At 46.1% G+C, this 22,449-nt stretch overlaps 1 protein-coding gene across 3 annotated transcripts in view; it reads right to left on the reverse strand.

Moving 5' to 3' along the window:
• CADM1 (cell adhesion molecule 1) overlaps positions 1–18,629 on the reverse strand; it is a 165,731-nt gene extending 147,102 nt beyond the window's left edge. For all 3 annotated transcript variants that reach the window (XM_038754016.1, XM_038754015.1, XM_038754014.1), the window contains exon 1: positions 18,315–18,629. In XM_038754016.1, the coding sequence (XP_038609944.1) occupies positions 18,315–18,495 (181 nt within the window). In that variant the 5' untranslated portion in view covers positions 18,496–18,629. The remainder of the gene's footprint in view (positions 1–18,314) is intronic.
• Positions 18,630–22,449: the final 3,820 nt, after the last annotated feature.

The following is a 22,449-nucleotide window of genomic DNA, read 5'->3' on the forward strand; positions in this document are numbered from 1 at the left end:
CCACATGGGGCTCACAGTCTTAATCCCCATTTTACAGATGAGGGAACTGGGGCCCAGAGAAGTGAAGTGACTTGCCCAAGGTCACACAGCAGACAAGTGGTAGAGCCGGTATTAGAACCCACATCCTCTGACTCCCTAGCCCGTGCTCTTGCCACTAGGCCATGTTGCTTCTCTTGTTTCCTTCTGAAACAATTTGGATGAAAAAGCAGAAAAAAATCAACAAGTCACTAATTTACACCAAAATTGCATGTCTCTCCTTTCTCTGGGTAAGCTCCAGCCTGCAGTCTTTGTCCATGCTATGAGAGCCTGTGCGGCATAATAATTATAATAATAAGATTTGATAAGCACTTACTAGGGGCCAAGCACTGTACTAAGTGTTAGGGTTGAGACAAGATAATCAGGTCAACATCATCATCATTAAGCACTTACTATGTGCAGATCACTATACCAGCGCTGGGGAGAATACAATAGGGTTGACACTAACATCCCCTGCCCACAAGTTTACAGTCTAGAGGTTCAGACACAGTCCCTGTCCCACATGGGGGTCACAGTTTAAGAGGGAGGGAGAACAGGTATTGAATCCCTGTTTCATAGGCACAGACAAGTTAAAAGGCTTGTCCAAGGTCGCACAGCAAGCAAGTAGCAGAGCTGACATTAGAAGCCGGGTCCCGTGACTCCCAGGACTGGCCAAAAAGAGTCTGGATTAAATTCAATATTAAATAGCAGAACAAGATCACAATTAACTAGATCTTAGACCCTGCATTGACGCTCTGCTCATTACAACCCAAATTCATTCACTCATTCCATCTTAGTTATTGAGTGCTTACTGTGTGCAAATGAGCTGGGTGGCACCCGTAAGGAGAATACAGTGGTTTAGTGGAAAGAGCACGGGTCTGGGAGTTGAAAGACCTGGGTTCTCATCCTGGCTTTGCCACTTGTCTGCTGTGTGACCTGAGCCAAGTCACTTCCTATTCCTGTGACTGTTACCTCACCTGTAAAATGGGGATTAAGACTTTGAGCCCAACATGGGATGTGGAATGTGCCCAACCTGATTAGCTTGTATCTAACCCCAGTGCTTAGTACAGTGCTTAGCACCTAGTAAGCGCTAAGAAACACCATTTGATTAAAAAAATGGGTAACAGTACTCTGTTTAGTACTGTTAAGTACTGTGGATGTGCTCAAGTCGCTGTATGACATGAATCTGTTGTGGGCAGGGATTGTCTCTGTTGCTGAATTGTACTTTCCAAGCACTTAGTACAGTGCTCTGCACACAGTAAGTGCTCAATAAATACGATTGAATGAATGCTAAAACTGGAAAAAAGGAAGCAAGGAAGACGGTGGGAATGTTTTCAAGGTTCAGCAAACCAAAGCCTCGGACAATTCTGCATATCCCAGCTGAAAACTGGGAGTCAACTGCTGAAAGAAGCAGCTCTTTTTGAGCAAACGTTTCACAAGGATACTGACACAAGGAGGCCAAAGGGAAAAGGCATCAACTGATACAAGGAACAACTGACACACGAGGGACAACTGATCATATTTACTGAGTGCTTACTGGGCACAAACTGCTATACTGAGTGCTCAGGAGTGTTTGATATAATGCAGCTGGTAACCTATTCCCTGACCAAAAGGAGTTTCTAGTCTAGAGGGAGTCTTATAGTCTCAGCATCTAGATTCCCACAATCTTAAAACAATCTGTGTGTGCACAATGGATCCCATCCTGGAATTTTTCATCAGACATGCACTCGCAAGTGAATTCCACTGTTGATGGTGCTTCCTTTGAGTCCAAAGCGGCATGGCCTGGTGGATACAGCCCAGGCCTGGGAGTCAGAAAGACCTGGGTTCTAATCCTACTCCGCCACTCAGCTGCTGTGTGACCTTGGGCAAGTCACTTCCTTCTCTTTGCCTCAGTTACCTCATCTGCAAGTGAGCCCCAAGTGGGACATGGACCTAACCTAATTAGCTTGTATCTACCCCAATACTTAGTGAAATAATAATAAATAACTATGGTATTTCTTAAGTGCTTACTGTGTGCCAGGCACTGTACTGAGTGCCTGGCACATAGTAGGTGCTTAACAAATGTCCATAAAAAAACCCAAAAAAACTCTCTATAGTGAGAGAATGTAAATTCCTTGAAGATAGGGATGCAATTTCTGCTTCTGCACCTTGCCCCAAACTTCCTCTTTGTTCCACTCAAGATAACCTACCTCCTGTGCCTCGTTCTCATTTTTCCTACCTATGACTCCTTGCTCATGCCCTTTTATTTGCTTGAACCAGCCTTCCCTCACTTCAAATCCTCCAGACCACAGCTCTCCCCATCTGCACAGACTTCTAAGATACCCTCCCAACCAAGAGGGCTTTCCTAATTCATTTATCTCCTCCCCAATCATGTTTTCCACTACTCACTCCAGAGCCATGGTGCTTATGTAAATATTCTTATACACTCTCAACTTCCCCTATCCCTAATCTATGTTAATATCTGCCTCCCCCTGTAGACCAGAAGCACCCTGTGGGCAAGGATCACATCACCACTGGTATTTATTGAGTGCTTACTGTGTTCAGAGTACTTACTAAACGCTTGGAAGAGTGCAATATCTACCAAGTCTCTTTATCATGTGCTTAGTAAAGTGCTCCACTGCATCAGCTCCCCTGGCCAACAGAGAATTAATTGAAACCCTGAAACCCTTGGATGTTTCCTGGAAGCTCTTTGAAGAACAAGACTCCAATACACTGTAATGAAATTCATACAGCAGAGCCTATAGCTCCGGACCTACAGGCATGCAAGACTTTAATTTGGTTAATGTACTTTTTTATTCATTACTGGTCCTCCATGCAACGCTGATCACCAGCTTGCAGACGGCATTGCTTAATTACCCATGCTTCACTTCTCAAAATGAGGAGTATTTAAGTTGTCCGTCAATACTTCGTGCAGGGCAGAAACCACGATCGATTGGCGTTGGGAGTCAGTGAGGGATGCACGGTGGGAATGTCAAAGGAAGTTAGCCTCACCATCCCTCTGTTACATTCAAAAGGCCCTTGGAGAGATTGCCGACCAAACCGTCCAAATCTTGTCGGGGAACCATTTTCCCAAAACCTTTGAAACCGCCTCAATCCCAGGAACGCCTCCCTCCTCAAATACAATTACTCTCCCCTGCTTCAAAATTTTACTGATGGTCCATCTCCTCCAAGAGGCCTTCCCCGACTAAGCCCCCCTTTCCTCTTCTCCCACTCCCTTCTGCATCACCCTGACTTGCTCCCTTTGTTCATCCCCTACCTAGCCCCAAAGCACTTAAGAGCATATGTGTAATTTATTTATATTAACATCTATCTCTCCCTCTCTAGAGTGCAAGCTCGCTGTGGGTAGGGAATGTGTCTGTTTACTGTTGTACTCTCCCAGGTGCTTAGTACAGTGCTCTGCAAACAGTAAGCACTCAATAAATACGACTGAATGAATTAAATAGGGTGTTCATCCTAGTGACCCAAAAGCAGATTCTGTTTGTTTGCGATCCGGGCTGGGGTCAGGGCCCAGGCCATAGTTTGTGTGAGATGCCTCTTGGGGTTAAGAAAAGAAAGGCAAAACCTCAAACAGCTATGTCTCAACCCAGGCTAAAAAAGGAAAAACCCAAATAAAGAGTTTCCACTGAGAAAGTCAAACCCCTGAATTTGTGGTTTTCTTTTTCATATTTTTTATTTCTTTGACTTTAGTTAAGCACTCACTATGTGTCAAACACTGATCTAAGCCCTGGGGTAGCTACAAGTGAATTAGGTTGAACACAGTTTCTGTCCACTTGGGGCTTACAGTCCAATTAATAATAATTAATAATTATGGTACATCTTAAGTGCTTACTGTGTGCCAGGTACTTTATTCAGCACTGAGGTGGACACAAGCAAATTGGGTTGGACGCAGTCCCTGCCCCACGTGGGGCTCACAATCTCAATCCCCATTTTACAGATGAGCTGACACAGAGAAGGGAAATGACTTGCCCAAGATCACGGAGCAGACAAGTGCCGGAGTCAGGATTAGAACCCATGACCTTCTGACTCTCAGTCCTGTGCTCTATCCTCTATGTTGATTCTCTGTGAATTAGGAGGGAGAACAGGACAAATTAACTGACTTGCCCAAGGTCATACAGCAAGCATTTGGCATAGCTGGGCTCAGAACCCAGGTCCTCTGATTCCCAGGCCTGTGCTCTTTCCATTAGGCCACACTGCTTCTCTGGGTTCTGGCTCCTCAGCTCTGTGCCACTCCAGCCTGAGTTGGTTGCATGGAAGTGGTGTGGCTTGGTGGAATGAGAGGAGACCTGGAGTTAGACGACTTGAGTTCTAATCCTACATCTGCCAATGGTCTGCTCTATGACTTTGGGAAAGTCATAACTTCCCTGGGCCTCAGTCTTCTCATCTATCAAATAGGAATAAGATCCCTGATCTCCCTCCCTCTTACCTGGTGAGCCCCACGTGGGACCGGGACTGTAGCTTGCCTGACTGTACCTTAGCTACTCTACTGACACACAGTAGGCACTGCATAACAATAATAATAGTAATAATAGCGGTATTTGTTAAGCACAGTAACTGAGTGCCAAGCACCTTACTAAGCCCTGAGGTAGCTACAAAACCATAAGGCTGGACACAATCCCTGTCCCACATAGGGCTCCCAATCTAAGAAGGAAGAAGAACAGGAATACCTTCCCCATTTTACAGATGAGGAAACTGAGGCATCGAGAATAATAATAATAATAATAATGGTATTTGTTAAGCTCTTAACTATGTGCCAGGCACTGTACTAAGCCCTGGGGTGGATACAAGCAGATCGGGTTGGACTCAGTCTCTGTCCCACGTGGGACTCACATGTTCAATTCCCATTTTACAGATGAGGTAACTGAGGCCCAGAGAAGTGAAGTGACTTGCCCAAGTTCAAAAAGCAGGAAAGTGGCAAAGCTGAGAGTGAACCCCAATTTCCCGAGCCTCAGGCCTGTGCTCCTTCTCCTACGGCCACTGGTGGATAAATACCACAATTATTGTCACATGGCTGGAAGTAGATCATCATCATCATCATCATCAATCGTATTTATTGAGCGCTTACTATGTGCAGAGCACTGTACCAAGCGCTTGGGAAGTACAAATTGGCAACAAATAGAGACAGTCCCTACCTGACAGTGGGCTCAGTCTAAAAGGGGGAGACAAGTAGATTAGCTTAGTGCTCTGCACATAGTAAGCGCTCAATAAATACGATTGATTGATTGATTGAAGTAGATGTTCAAATGAGGGCTGAGGTCTCTGGTTCTCAGCCTTTGTCATGTGGAGAGAGAATGGCAGGTGAGGGCAGCTGATTACTGGGACCCCCATCCTTGCTTTGGGGGTATTCTCAGTCACTTCCAAGTCAGTTCCAAGAAGGTGGTCTTGTGACTCCAGGGAGGGAAGGAATTTCAAACCTGCAAGTGGGACCAGTCTCACAGCGAGGAGCAGCGCGGTCTAGTGAATACAGCCCATGCCTGGGAGTCAGAAGGACCTGGGTTCTAGTCCCAACTCTGCCACTTGTCTGCTGTGTGACCTTGGGCAAGTCACTTCACTACCTCTATGCCTCAGTTTCCTCATCTGTAAAATGGGAATTACAACTGTGAGCCCCACATGGGACATGAACTGTGTCCAACCTGATTACCTTGTATCTACCCCAGTGCTTAGAACTGTGTCTGGCGCATAGTAAGTGCTTAACAAATACCTTAAAAAAAGAGAAGCATCAGCATTTTTGCTAGAGGGTCACGTGGGTGGCACTACCCAAATTATCTTAACAATCAAGACCAAAAATGCATTTTTCCCCAAGTCACCAGGGACTCCCACCCCAACACAACTGGGTCGCTCTAGCTTGATCTATCCAGGCACTAAACTGGGAGTCTCCTTGGCCTCGGAGAACTCATCTCCTCTGACCCCATGTCCGGAAAGATCCTCCTTTGGTGTTCTGAGACCAGAGCTCTTTCCAGGCAGCTTGAGGAAAGTGGCACAATGCTCTCCGAGTTCTCCTTTGGAGCATGCTGGGAATCCCGGCCACAGAAATGCTGTTCTGAAATTCCTTCAAGGGGAACATTCGCAAGGAAGAAAGGCAAGCCCCGCCACCCTGCTTATGGGGGAAATGTAATAATGGGGGCTTGTTCTAGGAATAAAAGGCCACAACCGTGCACAAGAAACCCCGCAGCTCGTTAAAGCGTCCACAGCCAAGGTCAGGCCGGCGAGCGGCCAATGCCACTTAGTGCCTCCTCCTCCTGGTCTTGAAGGACCCAGGGGGAAACAAACAAAAGAGCTTTTCAATGGGAGGTTGTTGAAGTTCTTAAAATTCATGTTGTTTTTGACCCACAGATTGGCATCTCTGGAAAATGGAGGGCGGGGGGCTGTAGGTCGAGGGGTTCCTCAGGCATCAGGGCAAGTGAGGCCCCCTGCTCCATCCCTCCCGAGCCCAGAATACCCTCCTCAAAGGTCCCGCTGATGGGTGTCAGCTGACCAGTGGGGAAGGGAGGGGGACAGCCCTGCTTGTTTCTTCCCTCCTTTTCCAACCTGGGGAGGAAGGATGAGGAAAAGAGGCATGACCTAGCAGAAAAAGCCCATGCCTGGGAGTCAGAAGACCAGTTTCTCACACCAGCTCTGCTGCTTGTATGTGCATGACCTTGGGCAAGTCACTTCACTTTGTGCCTCAATTCTGTCATCTGCAAAAGGGGGATTCTACACTTGTTCTCCCTCCTCCTTAGATTATGAGTCTCATATGGGACTTGTTGATCTTGTATCTACCCCAGCACTCATTACAGTACTTGATACAGTAAACGCTTAACAAATACCACAGTTATTATTACTAGAGGGTCTGAGCCCTGGGCCTTCTCCAAGAACTCTTCCAAACACAGAGATTGCCCACTCTTCCGTCCTGACTTTTCCAACAGGGAAAGCTTCAACCCTTCACGCAGAGGACAGAACCCACCCCTCCCACCACCCTCAACTGACAAACCACCGTTTTTCCCATTTTCAAATGCCTCCACCAGGAAGCCTTCCCTGGCCAACCTTTTTTTGGCATTTTTTTTAAGCGTTTATTATGTGAAAGCCACTGTACTAAGTGCTGGGGTAGATACAAGCAAATCAGGTTGGACATGGTCTCTGTTCCACATGGGGCTTACAGTCTTAATCCCCATTTCACAGATGAGTTACTGAGGCCCAGGGCAGTTCAAGGACTTGCCCAAGGTCATTCAGCAGACAACTGGCAGAGCCAGGATTAGAACCCCAGCTCTATCCACTATGCCATGCTGCTTCTCATTTCCCCACCATGTTCCCCGTCCCTTCCAAGTCACCTATGCACTCAGATCTGTACCCCTTTAGGCACTTTGATACTCACTCCAACCCCACAGCTGCTTACAAATTCTTAAACTCTGTTGCCTTCCTAATCCATAATTTATTTTAATGTCTGTCTACCCCTCTAGTCGGTAAGCTCCTTAGATGCAGGGAGTGTGTATACCAACAACACTTTATTGTACTCTCCTGAGTGCTTAGTAAGTGCTCAATAAATACCACTGATTGATTGACAGACATGCTGATCCTTCCGGGCCCAAATCACCACAGGCACATTACACTCTCAAACTCTGAAGAAGAAAGACCCAGAAAGCTGGATTTCCAGCATTTACTAAGATGGAAATGGCTGGGACAAAGAGGAGACATCAAACTCCCTACTCACAAATAATTGTTCTGACAAATGTTCCATGAGAGTTTTGCCTAATAATCATCATCACTATCATCACCATCATCATGACATTATGCATTTATTAAGCCTTTCTGATGTAAAATAACAATAATAATGATACTAATTGTGGTATCTGTTAAGAGCTTACCATGTGTCAAGCACTGTACTAAGCACGGGTAGATACAAGAAAATCAGGTTGGATACAGTCTCTGTTCCATGTAGTGCTCACAGTCTCAGTCCCCATTTTATGGATGAGGTAACTGAGGCACAAAGAAGTGAAAGTGACTTGCCCACGGTCCCACTGCAGACAAGTGTCGGAGCAGGGATTAGAACCCATAACCTTCTGACTCTCAGGCCCAAGCTCTATCCATTACACCTAACTGTATCAAAGCACTGTGCTGAGAACTGAGGTACATTCAAGTAATCAGAGTGGGACAGTCCCTGCCCCAAACAGGGAGGGCAAACAAAGGTCTTATCCCCATTTTACTGGTGAGGAGACTGAGGTCTGGAGCAATTAACTGACCCCCTAATGTCACATAACAGGCCAATGATAGAGCCAGGATTAAAGTTCAGAACTCCACACTCCCAGGCCCAAGGTCTTTTTACTAGGCCACACTGCTTTTCTCCAGTGGAAGGATCAGTAGGGCATCTAGGAAGCAAAGTAGAAATATTTCCCTCTGAATAACTGTGTAGTTCATTAAGCACTTTCTATGTGTTAAGCAGTGTGCTAAGTGTGGGGTAAACATACAGTCTGAACAGACATCACAAGAATAAATATGTCTACAAAGTTACAGGATATTAATATCTGGCAATTTGGGGTTTTGGGTTGGGGGGAAGTTTTAGCGAGAGGAATATCAGAAGAAGGGGAAAAGGAGCAAAACTAACAATTTCTTTGTTAAAATATAAATGTTCTACAGTCGAGGCTATTTTAGGACATTCCACCTGAACTCACTAGAAGCAACATGGCCTAGTGTAAAGGGCCTGGGGGTCAGTGGACCTGGGTTCTAATCCCAGCTTTGCCTGCTGTGTGACATTGGGCAGGTCATTTCACTTCTGTGTGCCTCAATTACCTCATTTGGAAAACGAGGATTCAATGCCTGTTCGCCCCAATGTAGACCACGAGCCTTAATTGGGACCCGGACTGAGTCCAAACTGATTATCTTGTAACTGCCCAAGTGCTTAGCACTTAAATACCAGAATTATCGTTTATCATCTTTGAGCCACTCTGCAGCCAAGGGGAAAGCCTCAAGGTGCTCTGCAGTGACACACCATCCAAACTCGGTATACATTCACACCACATCAGTCAGTCAATTGTATTTATTGAGTTCTTATTGTGTGCACAGCCCTGTACTAAGCGCTTGGGAGAGTACAATATAAGAGACAGGTAAAGGCTTGCGAAATCCCTCTGGCTGACAACATGGTGGAGGCCCAGGACTGCTCATCATTCCCCCTGTGGGGATCACTGGTGGCCAGGAAGCCCAGACCCAGCTAAGCCACAGTCTCCCCCGGTCCCATGAGCTGCAGGAGAACAACCTCCCACACACACCCCAGCACGACCCTCGCCATCCCAGGTAACTAGTTTGATGGCCCTATACCAGATGAGAACAGATCTCCTCCAAAGCTAAAGACATTTTGCCTGTGGCAGGATTTCTAACTAGAACCCCTGGCCGGCTTCGAGGAGACCTGGCCCCGGAAAGGAAGGAGGGGAATTCATGAAGTGAGGAATGGTTCCCGACTGGTCCCGACGATGTAAATTGAGTACAGATACAGAGCTGACAGGTTAAACAGTTTAATTTAGGCCCAGCCCTCACCGGTGCTGGGAGCTTGCATGGAAACAGATGCCTCGAATCGTTTCAGAGGACAATCCTGTCAGGAATGTCCTCTGAGGCACCGAAATCAGTTTCCTCCTTCTTTATGAACTGCTCCACTGCTCCTCCCCACCAAGCAGATGGGCCTGAAGGGAGGGATTTCCTTAACTTCTGCTCATACTCTGGAGCAGAGGATGTTTGGCCTGGTTGCTCCTCCAACGCCAGCCTACTCACTACTCACTGTACCCCAATCTCTTCTAATAATAATAACAACATTTATGGTATATCTTAAGGGCTTATTGTCATTATCATTAGTATTTATTGAGTGCTTACTATGTGCAGAGCACTGTCCCAAGCACTTAGGAGATAGAACACGGCCCTGGGAGCCAGAATGTCATGGGTTCCAACCTGGCTCCACCACTTGTCTGCTCTAAGGACTTAGGCAAATCACGTCACTTCTCTGTGCCTTGGTTACCTCATCTGTAAAACGGGGATTGAGACTGCAAGCCCCACATGGAACTCGGACTGTGTCCAACCCAATTTCCCTGTATCCACCCCGGTGCTTAATGCAATGTCTGGAATATGGTAATCGCTTAACAAATACCACAATTATTCTTATTATTCTTATTATTATTATTATTAATACAATAGAGTTGGCAGACATTCCCTGTCCACAGTGAGCTTATGGTTTAAAGGAGGAGACAGACATTAATGTAAATAAATAATTTACAATATAAAGATATGAACCTAAGTGCTGTGGGGTTGAGGGTGAGGTGACTTTAATATTCAATTTAATGTGTCAAGCATTCTTCTATGAGCTGGAGTAGACAGAGCTAATCATATTGGACAGAATGTCTGTCTCACATGGGGCTCACAATCTAACTAGAAGGGAGAACAGGTATTTAATCCCCATTTTACAGATGAGGAAACAGAGGCACAAAGAAGTTAAGTGACTAGCCTAAGATCCCACAGCAGGCAACTGGCCGAGTCAGGATTAGAACTCAGGTCCTCTGACTCCCAGGCCTGAGCTCTTTCCCCTTTGCCACGCTGCTTCTCTGCATGCTTCTCAGCTGCTTCTATCTCTTCTCTAACCCCCCGCCCACATCCTCCACCTGGCCAGGGACTCCCTCCCCTTTCATATCCAAGACCACCACTCTCACCACCTTCAATAATAATAACAATGGTATTTGTTAAGTGCTTACTATGTGCTAAGCACTGTTCTAAGCACTGGGGTAGATACAAGGTAATCATTTTGTCCCAGAGGGGCTCACAGTCTTAATCCCCATTTTACAGATGAGGTAACTGAGGTACAGAGAAGTTAACTGACTTGCCCAAAGTCACACAGCTGATAAGTGGAGGAGCCAGGATTAGAACCCAAGACCTCTGACTCCCAACCCCGGGTTCTTTCCACTAAGCCAGGCTGCTTCAAAGCAATCCTAATGTCACATCTCCTCCAAGAAGCCTTCCCTGACTAAGCCCTTGTTTCCTCCGCTTGCTCTCCCTCCTGCATTACCTATGCACTTAGAACTGTGATCCCGTCGTTGGGTAGGGACCCTCTTATATGTTGCCGACTTGCACTTCCCAAGCGCTTAGTACAGTGCTCTGCACATAGTAAGTGTTCAATAAATACGATTGAATGAATGAATGAACTGTATACCTTAAGCATTTGTAGTCACCCTACCCTGAGTTCCACAGCACGTATGTACTGATCCCCATTTTCTGTCATTTCCCCTAAATGCAATTTATCCTAAGGTCTGTCTCCCCTTCTAGACTGGAACTTCCTTGTGGGCAGAGAACATGTATACCAACTCTACTATACTGTACTCTCCCAAGCGCTTAGTACAGTGTTCTGCACATGATAAATACCATTGGTTGGTGGTATTTGTGAATGGCCCCATCTCCGGACCTCTTTCAGTGGAAGTTCTAGAAAAGGAACTTAGACTGCGAGTCCCATATGGGATAGGGCCTTTGTCCCACCTGATTATTTTGTACCTCCCCTAGCACTTAGTACAGTGCTTGGCACATAACAAGCGCTTAACCAGTACCTTAAAAAAAAAAAGAACTGTGTCTGATCCATTTTCATTACAGGGACACCTAAAACAACTGGCAGAAGCGGAAAGGCAAGCATCCCCTTGTCCTAGCTGGAAGCTCATCTCTAGACTATAAGCTCGTTTCCAGACTGTAAACTCATTATGGGTAGGGAGTATGTCTGTTTACTGTTACAGTGTACTCTCCCAAGTGCTTAGCACAGTGCTTTGCACACAGTAAGCACTCAATAAATATGACTGACTGAATAAATGAATGAATAATAATAATGATGGTACGAAAGGATTGTTGTGGCTTGGCTGTAACGGGGATGAGAGAGAGGGGTAGGGGGTCGGGGGATGGGCCTGTCTCCAAGTCCCTCAAACCTGCACAGAGTCAGTCAGGGACCGGCTTCTTCCCGGCTGGCAAACGAGCCCAGTGGCCTGCAGTCAGGGAGGACTGGCTGCCCATACTGAAGAGGCGCTTGTGCGTTGTGCCCAGACTCAGCTCAGAAATTCAATTAAACCAGAATCTAGTGTTAAACACACGCACACACGAAAACCCCACTGCATAATCACAAAAAGATCGCTCACTCCAAACAGAAATGCTGCTTCTCGACAACTGTCGGGTGCCCCTCTTCTCAATAGGGAGAGGCTCTTCACCAAGTACCTGCCTCCGAGTGCTCCCCATTAAAACACAATCGGTTCTTTGATTCCTCTTCCTGAGGGGCTAACCTAACATGCTCTGGGGAACAGCAGAATATAATGAGAGTGCAATGCAATTTTTGTTAAGCTTCTTTTTTTAAGTAGTATTTGGTAAGCACCTATTATGTGCCAGGCACTTTACTAAGCACTGGGGTAGATACAAAATGATCATGTCCCAAATGGGGCTCACGATCTTAATCCCCGTTGGACAGATGAGTTAGCTGAGGCTTACAGAAGGGAAGTGACTGTGAGCCCACTATCGGGTAGGGACTGTCTCTATGTGATGCCAATTTGTACTTCCCAAGCGCTTAGTACAGTGCTCTGCACATAGTAAGCGCTCAATAAATACGATTGATTGATTGATTGATTGATTAAGTGACTTGCCCAAGGTCACATAGTAGACAAGTAGCAGAAGCAGGATTAGAACACAGGTCCTTCTGACTCCCAGGCCTATCCTCTATCCACCAAGCCACTACCTCTTTCAGCTGATTGGACCCAAGAAGCTTTCCAAATGTAATTTAAAGACCTTCTTTCGAGGCTAATGTTTTGAAGTTCTCAAGCTCTTAGAATTATTTTAATGTTGGTCTCCCCTGCTGGACTGTAAGCAACTTAAGGGCAGAGATCAGATCTACTGACACAACTGTCCTCACTCAAGTGCTTAGTACAGTGCCCTGCACAGAGTAAGCAATCTGTCAATACTGCTGATTGATTGGTATGCATGCTGCACCAAGGTGATGATCAATGAATATTGCTGCTACTACTAATACTAATAATTGTGGTATTTGTAACACACCTGCTATGTGCCAAGCACTGTTTTAAACACCTGGGTAGATACAAATTAATCAGGTCAGACACAGTCCTCGTCCCTCATAGGGTTCACTGTCTAGTACAAGGGAGAACTACTATGTCAAACACAGGGGGAAATATCCTTAGCACGGATTTGTGGATGCTTCAGAAAGTAGGTCTGCTCTCACAGAGGTCCAAAGGTAATTATTTAATAGTAATAATAATAATAATTATGGTATGTGTTAAGTGCTTACTATGTGCCAAGCACTGCTCTAACCACTGGGATAGGTACAAGGTAATCAGGTTGTCCCATGTGGGGTTCACAGTCAATCCCCATTTTACAGGTGAGGTAACAGACGCAGAGAAGTTCAACGGCTTGCCCAAGATCACACAGCAGACAAGTGGAGGAGCCGGGATTAGAACCCACATCCTCTGACTTCCAAGCCCGTGCTCTTTCCACTAAGCCACGCTGCTTCTCTTGCTCCCATAGTTCCCCGGGGGAGTGGAGGGGATAGCTGAGACCCCAGCCTGGTTGCCTGTGATGGCCAGGCCGGCGGTTCCTGCAGACCACCTCTTTGCAGACTCCGACAGGCAGCCCCGGAACCCGAAGCAGCAGGAAGCGGAGGTCCGGCACCGGACATCTCTCTCCCAGGCAGTGGGCTGCCCGCCACCAACCACCTGCCCAGCTGAGTACCAGAGCCTCCATGGCTTGTATCTAGAGCCCTCAATAAGCACTCAGTAAATACCACTGATTGACCAAGGCCTGCGAGGTTTCCCCCACTGGGCAAGAGCCATGACATTTAGAGAAGCAGCGTGACTTTGTGGATAGAGCACAGGCTTGGGAGTCAGAAGGACCTGGGTCCTAATCCCGGCTTGGCCACATGTCTGTTGTGTGACCATGGGCAAGTCACTTAATGTCTGTGGGCCTCAGTTACCTCATCTGCAAAATGGGGATTGAGTATGAGCCCCATGTGGGACAGAGACTGTGGCCAACCTGATTACCTTGTATCTAACCTAGAATTTAGAAGAGTGGTTGGCACAAAGTGTTTAACAAGTACCATAATTATTATAATTATTATTTACTGAGTGCCTCCCAAGTGCTTTGGAAGTACAAGACAGAGAAGTGACACATTCCCTAGTTCCAAGGAGCTTTGAATCTCTCAGGCCCTCACTCACGGACGTTGGCGGAGCCCTATTTTCCCATCACATGAAGCCCAGGGCACTGCTCGGGCATACGCTCATTATGTGGTGACTTGATAAAAGACTCCCACTGCAAATTTACAATGTAAAACAACATCTCCACACCAAGGAATGAGCCCCAGGGCTGAACGAGTGAGGCTGGGCAGTGGGTAGGGAATGTGTCCACCAACTCTGTTATAGTGTACTCCCTCAAGCGCTTAGCACAGTGCTCCGCACACAGTAAATATTCAATAAATATGACTGATTTGGGATGCTTGGCGACAGCTAATCGGCGATCAGGAGGGTCCTTCAACAGGTCAGAGCAGCTCCTTAGACAAAGGGGAGGGTGCCCACCCCCCACCTGGGGCCTGCCAGTCGAACGTTCACGGTTCCCGCTCCAGGAGACGGAGCGAAAGGACTGGCTTCCGCCTCCCATGTTTGGCTTATTTTTGTTCATCTGACCGGTTCCCCTGGGGCAGAAGGCTAATGACCGTTCTTCATCATCAACAGCCCAGGATGGTTACATTCATCCCGTAACCATGACAGCTGGGTCACTAATTCCCTAACTGCCTCCACTGCCTGAGCCAATCGGCTGGCGGGAAGCTTCAAGATGGAGTGCCCTGCAGTCATTATTCACCGAGCACTTTCATTAACAAACTGCCCTTAATTACAGAGGTAATTGCAAAATTATTTCATAGCTGCAATTATTCTTCTCAGCCAATCCAGGCTATTTAAGTAGGCCACTGCCTATGAAGATGGCAGAAGGCCAACCCATCTATGACCAAAGACATGTTTTAATTGTACTACAAACTTACTTTCAAAATATTGCATCAGAGGGCTGTCGAAATTCAACATCCTCTTATGAGCAGATCGGCATGTGAAACTGCACACAAGAGACACGTACATACACATCATGTCCTAAGGGAAAATAGGCTAACCTCCTTCTCTTGTCCTATTTTCAAGACATTCAAACACTCAGCCCCCAAACACCAGGGCGACCTGATGAATGACGTTTATGACGTTTACCCTCCCCCACATCCAGGATAGTGTCAACAACAGAAAGGGCAGGAGAGTTTACCAAAAAGGGAAATGGGGCCTAAGTGGGGAGAGAAATTCCAGGAGTGACCAGTGTGGGCATGGAACTATGTCAACGCTAGAGTCAAGGGTCAATTCTATTGATTATGGCAACTCAAGAGTCAATGTGAGCCCGCTGTTGGGTAGGGACCATCTCTATATGTTGCAAACTTGTACTTCCCAAGCGCTTAGTACAGTGAGCTGAACACAGTAAGCGCTCAATAAATACAATTGAATGAATGACTGAATGAACTCAGTACAGTGTTCGGCACACAGTCAGAGCTCAATAAATTCCACTGATTGATTTGCCGTATTTCACCCATTGCTTAGAACAAGGCTTGGTACATCTAACACATATGGTATAAAAGTCATTATCATTATCATTATTTTAAGTGAGCAAACCCTCTCCCTGGGCTGAAAAAATCCATCAAGAGTGTCCAGGAAGAGCAGTGGCAAACTGTCAGCACCCCCAATGATAATAATAATAATAATAATAATAATTGTGGTATTTATGAAGTGCTTGGCAGGCACTGTACTAGCCACTGGGTCTCACAGTTTCAATCCCCATTACACAGATGAGGCCCAGAGAAGTGAAGTGACCTGCCCAAATTCACAGCAGATAAGCAGCGGAGCTGGGATTAGAACCCACAACCTTCTGACACCCAGGCCCATGCTCTATGCACTATACCATGCTGCTCCTCATCCTTCATACCCGACAGGCTTAGAGAGACCCCTGTTTGTTTATATTCTGAGCCTCTATCTCCTGATCTCTCTCTGCCTTTCTCCATCTCTTTCGCCCCTCCACTTCCTGGCTGCTCTCTCTCAGGAACCGCTACCAGCTTAGACTTCTGGGTACAGCACCCTGGGTTCGTCACGGAGAAGGCGTCACATAAATCAAATCAACAGAGGTCTAACTGCTTCTTCCCCAAGGCTATCTATGAGAGGGAGAAATTTCGAGTGTCTGGAAAATGAGAAAATGATTCATCATCTGGGAGCCCAGGAAAGTGGGTTTTTAAGAAAACACCCAGGCTAATCTGTGATTACTTTTCCTTCTTTCTAAAAAACCTCTTCTAATTTATTGACTAAGGGAGTGACTTCAAAATCAGATGCCCTTGACAGATGGGATACTGCAGACCTTCCCTACACCCTACATTTGACAAGTTACCCCACAGAGCAGGCACTTCGCAGACTTTCTCTAAATCCCTGCATTTGCCAAGTTCCCTCAAAGAGATGATATTTTGCAGACCTTCCCTAAACCTAAACCTTATATTTGACAAGCTCGCCCAGACAGGTGGGACTTTACATACCTTCCCTAAAACCCCACAACTGACAAGTTCCCCAAAGAGAAAGTACTTTGCTGACCTTCCCTAAACCCCATATTGGACAAGTGTCTTTTGGACATTTGATATTCTTCTGGATATCTGAGATTCGCCCTGGCCCCAACCCCATAGGGTTTATGTATATATCTTTAAATTTTTATAAGTTACTTACTTATTTATATTAATGTCTGTCTCGCCTTCTAATAATAATAATAATAATGATGATGGCATTTATTAAACGCTTACTATGTGCAAAGCACTGTTCTAAGCGCTGGACTGTAAGCTCATCACAGGCAGGGAACGTGCCTGCTAATTCTGTTGTACTGTACTCTCCCATGCGCTTAGAACGATGCTGTGCATATAGTAAGCACTCAATTAATACCACTGATTGATTGATTGACTGAAGTCTCCCCAAAGATATGGGGCTTTGCAGACCTCTCCAAAGCTCCAGCATTTGACATGTTGCTCTTCGCCCCTCACCACTCCCAGTAGAGATGGGACGTTTCAGGCCTTTCCTAAACCTGCACCAGATAAGTTCTCTAAGAAGAGGTGATCTTCCTGGCAGCAAGGAGGTGACAGGAAGCTATCAGAGAGGTGGCTAACTTAGCTCTATGCATTTTCCACTTTGTACACCCTTTCCCGAGCCTCGCCGAGTTACTGGGAATCCTGAGGAAAGGCACTACACTTAATCAAACATAAAAGACCTTCAAACAATCTGCAGGGAGGAAGATGTAAAAAGTCAAATGTTTGAAGGTAGCAGCTCCCCTGAAAATCTGAAAGAAAAAAAGAAAAGAAAAAAAAAGAGGAGACTTCAGTTCTTCTCATTTGGAAAATTCTCACTGAAAGCCACGGGCTTTTTCTCCAAGATGAAATTTAAGCTCTCCCTGCTTAAATATTACTTTTTTCGAACCTCTGGATTTCAACTACAATTCCAACCCAGGCATCCCAGCACAGAGTCGAGACAAATGGGTTATTTTATCTGAAGCAACTGCAGCTATATTAAAAAACCCTCATAGATCATACTTTTATCAACATTACAGCCAGTAAGTGAATGTATTTCATTTTGATGATTTCAAATACTGCATTAATGAGAAAAATCGAACCATATTATCCAGTGATCTAAAATATTGTGCAATTACAAGTTTGTGCCAGGTTTCGAATAACTCACTCCTTCAAAGCTGTTAGAAGGCAGAGCACTCAGAGAGTCAGCCTCCGCCCTGCAATCCTAGTGGAGATTCAGATCCACTGGTTCTTTTGCCCTAAGGAGCCTGCAATTGGTGGTATGTATGGGGGTATTTGGGGGTTCGTTCCCAGCCCTGTACGCTTCCAATATCCTCCATCGTAAATACACTGACTCCTAAGCACACAGGACTCAAGAAAGATGCTTACTGTCCATCCCTCGCCCGGAGCAATGCAGCCTTTAAAAGCAAACATAATAAAACAACCTGCCATAAATCCGGTTTTTCTCCATTTGCAGCATCTTCTCAGAGCACTTTAAAACATGCAAATCATATTCCAACGCATTTTTAATGCTGGACCCAGATTACTGGGAAAAATGCGAGGTGATAAAACTCTCCATGGGCTGGAGAATGGAACTCCCTCGGACCCGGCCAGCTCCAGCATCCTGGGGGGCACTGTCACCGGAGCCACCGATGCCACCTGCGGGCTCCTCCCGGGACTCGGTCACCGATCCAGCGGTGTTTCCCCCTCTGACCTCCGCAGCTCCCCCCGTTGTCCAGAGACCAAGTACGGGCATCCAGTCTCTCCGGGAAGCCTGCCGCTCGAGGATGCGTTCTCGCCGTTGGCAGCGGGGAAGCGGCACCTGGCAGAATCCTCCGGAGGGGCCCTCTCCGCCTTGGGGGGAGGGGTGCAATCGTCACCCACAAACACGCCATCTGCCGCGGCCTACTGCTTAATTAGACACAAATCGGGAAGTTCTTAATTCTCGCAGCTCGTAAAAATAAAGGTCAGAGCCGTGTGTTGGCTTCACACATCCTCCACATAACATATAGTCATTGGAATGTGTTTTGTCAACCCATCAGTCAAGGATGAGAGGAAGGAAAGAAAGCGCGAGGCCCAGCTGACGTAACAGAGGAGCAGGATTCTCTCGGCCAGATGTCACATCCGTGGCGTGATGCTAGGCCTGGCAATGGGAGAAGCAGTGTGGCCTGGTGGGAAGAGCTCAGGGTCTGGGACTCAGGGGACCCGGGTTCTAATCCCGGCTCTGCCGCTTGCCTGCTGGATGACCTTGGATAAGACACTTCACTTCTCTAGCCCTCAGTTTCCTCATCTGTCAAACGGGGATTCAATACCTGTTCTCTTTCCTCTCTAGGTTTTAAGCCCTGTACAGGTCAGAGACTCTGACCTGATTTTCTTGTATCTACCCAAGCATAGTACATTACTTAGCATAAAGTAAGCACTTAAACACCGTGATTATCCTTCTAATTATTACTGGAGCGAGGCCCAGGGAGAATTTTAAGCGGCTGTTTGTTCTCTGCCTTCTTGCCCCAACAGAACCAATTAACATTCTCTTTCCAGTCCTATACAGTCACCAATTAAACCACCATTTGGTGACCTTTATTCAATCAATAATAGTATTTGGGAGTACCTACTCTGTGCACAGCACTGAACTAACCACTTGGGAGAGAGCAACAGAGCTAGTAAACACATTCTCTGACCTCAAAGTGCTTCCATTCCTGTGGGAGAGACCCAGTGAAATAGATTACATGAAGGGGGAAAGAAAAGAGTTTAAAGCTTTGTACATAAGTACTACCTGTGTGAATGGAGGGCATTTATATCTTATAAAAAGTTTATTCTGGTTTGAACAGTTGGCTCAATCATTCATTTAGTTGTATTTACTGAGCAAAGTACAATACAACAATAAACAGTAACATTCCCTGCCCACTATGAGCCTACAGTCTAGAGGGGTGGGAGACAGACCATACAAGTATATAAAATTACAGATATATACATAAGTGCTATGGGGCTGGGAGGGGGAAGAGCAAAGGGAGAAAGTCAGGGCAATTCAGAAAGGAGTGGGAGATGAGGAAAAGTGGGGCTTAGTCTGGGAAGGCCTCACAGAGGAGATGTGCCTTCAGTAAGGCTTTGAAGTTGGACTCAATGTCTGGTGTTTGGGGATAATGGCTCTGTCGGGAAGCACTTATATCCACATCTTTACATTTGAATGCTTCCCTACCTGTAATTTATTTTCGTGTCTGCCTCCCGCTTTAGCCTGCAAGTTCTTTGAGGGCAGGGATTGTGCTTCCTTAACTCTATTAAATCCAACTTAGGCTGTGAGTGTCTTGTGGGACACAGACTGTGTCCAACCAGGTACGTAACCCAGCACTTAGTACAGTGTCTGGTACATAGTAAGCGCTTAACACCATGATTATTAGTACTCTCCCACGTGTCTTGTAGAGTGCTCAGCACACAGTAGGCACTCAATAAACACCCCAGACTGACTGATTGAAAATCTGGAAACCCTGCCCTTGGGTAACAGAGTGGGATGCTTCCAGCCTTGTGTCCTACCTGAATTACTTTCCTCACACTGCTGGCTCTCGTTCATACAACTGTATTTATTGAGCACTTACTATGTGCAGAGCATTGTACTAGGCACTTAGGAGAGTACAATATAACAATAAGTAGACACATTCCCTGCCCACAATGAGTTTAAAGTCTAGAGAGACATGACATTCTATCAGTGAAGGCACACATCGAGGGGAAGACAGTTGTCTAATTCCCAGACGGCATTCTACCTGAAGTGTGAAGCCAGAGAGCAGGCTCTGGGAGAAAACTGTGCGCATCTGTCAAACAATCCAACATATTTATTGAGCACCTACTGGGTGCAGAGCACTGTACTAAGCACTTGGAGAGCACGATAGAACAATATATGGCCAAGGCAGCAGAGATGGGCATTACACATCAGTTCTCCTTCCCCATTAGACTGTGACCCCCATATACGACAGGGATTGTGTTCAACCTTCATCAACAGTATTTATTGAACGCTTACTATGTGCAGATCACTGTACTAAGTACTTGAACGGTACAAAATAACAGAGTTGGAAGAAAGGTTCCCGGCCCACAACGAGCTTACAGTATAGAGGGGGAGACAGACATTAATATAAATAAATTGCAGACCGAAGGAAGAAGAGAATGGATAGTGACTTGCCCAAGGTAACACAGCAGACAAGTGGCAGAGCCGGAATTAGAACCCAGGTCCTCTGATTCCTGGGTCCCTGTTCATTCCACCAGGCCACGCTGTTCCTCTCCTCTACAAGATAATCAGGTTAAACACAGTCCCTTTTCCAAATGGGGCTCACAGATGAAGCAAGTGACATACTTCTTGTCCAGACAGAAAGCACACTCTAGTACAGAAGACAGACACAAAAGTACTGGCAGAGGAAGCAAAAATAAGTCATTGAACATACAAGGCCAGGCCCAAACTCATTCCTCCCTCCCTCAACTACAGGAGGAGAGCCTCTAGACTAAATAGACAGGTATATCCAGGTCCATGGGTACTTTGGCAATCAATTAATCAATGGTATTTATTGAGCACTTACTATGTGCAGAGCACTCTACTAAGCACTTGGGAGAGTACAATATAACAGAATCAGCAGATATGTTCCCTCCCTATAATGAGTTTACAGCCTAGAGGGCCGGAAGGGCTGGTGAGCTCCGGACATACCAGGTCAAGGTGACCACTGGATAATTCAAGGAAGATGGGAGTCAATCAGATTTTGGCTAAAGAAATGGCAATGGGGAAGATAATGGGGAATATAGGTCTGGAGGGATATCAAATGATAATGAGAAAAAAGGAAACAAATCAAACACAACATTTCTTAGCAGAAAATAGAGCAGAGGTCTGAAGCCAACCCTGGAAAAGAAGCCTCAGAACAAGGTAGCTTCAATAGTATTTGCACTCTCTCCTGTTAGACTGTAAACTTCTTTACGGCAGGGACTATGGCTAGCAATTGCACTGTACTCTACAAAGCACTTAATACAGTGCTCTGCACAGAATGAGACTGTAAGCTCCAAAGCACCTAATACAGTGCTCTGCACGGAATGAGACTGTAAGCTCCTAAAAAGCAAGGATCGCGCCTATCAACTCTACTGCATTGTACTTTGCAACAGAGTGACTTTGGCACTCATGTGACTTTGGGCAAGTCACTTTACTTCTCTGAGCCTGAGTGACCTCATCTGTAAAATGGGGATGAAGACTGTGAGCCCCACGTGGGACAACCTGATCACCTTGTATTCGTCCCCAGTGCTTAGAACAGTGCTTTGCACATAGTAAGCACCCAACAAATGCCATTATTATTACTTTCCCAAGTGTTTAGTCAAGAAGTAGCGTGGCTTAGTGGAAAGAGCACAGGCTTGGGAGTCAGAGGACATAGGTTCTAATCCCGGCTCTGCCACTTATCAACCGCGTGACTTTAAGCAAGTCACTTAACTTCTCTCCGCCTCAGTTACCATATCTGTAAAGTGGGGATAAAGACTGTGAGCCCCACGTGGGACAACCTGATTAGCCTGTATCTACTCCAGTGCTTAGAACAGTGCTTGGCACATAGTAAGCGCTTAACAAATACCATCATTATTGTTAATATTGGTGCTCTCAGCACAGCACAAGTGCTCAATAAGTACCATAGATTGACCTGCAGAGCACTGTAGTAAACACCTGAGAGAATCTGACAAAGAGATCCCTGCCCTCCAAGATCTTATAATCTAATGGGGGTGACAGGCACTGGACTAAGTGCTTAGGAGTCTGCGATATATCAGGGTTGGCAATAATAATTATGGTATTTGTTAAGCTCTTACTATGTGCTAAGCACTGCTCTAAGCCCTGGGATAGA

The sequence above is a fragment of the Tachyglossus aculeatus genome, chromosome 11 (assembly GCF_015852505.1).
Source record: "Tachyglossus aculeatus isolate mTacAcu1 chromosome 11, mTacAcu1.pri, whole genome shotgun sequence".
Taxonomy (NCBI): domain Eukaryota; kingdom Metazoa; phylum Chordata; class Mammalia; order Monotremata; family Tachyglossidae; genus Tachyglossus; species Tachyglossus aculeatus.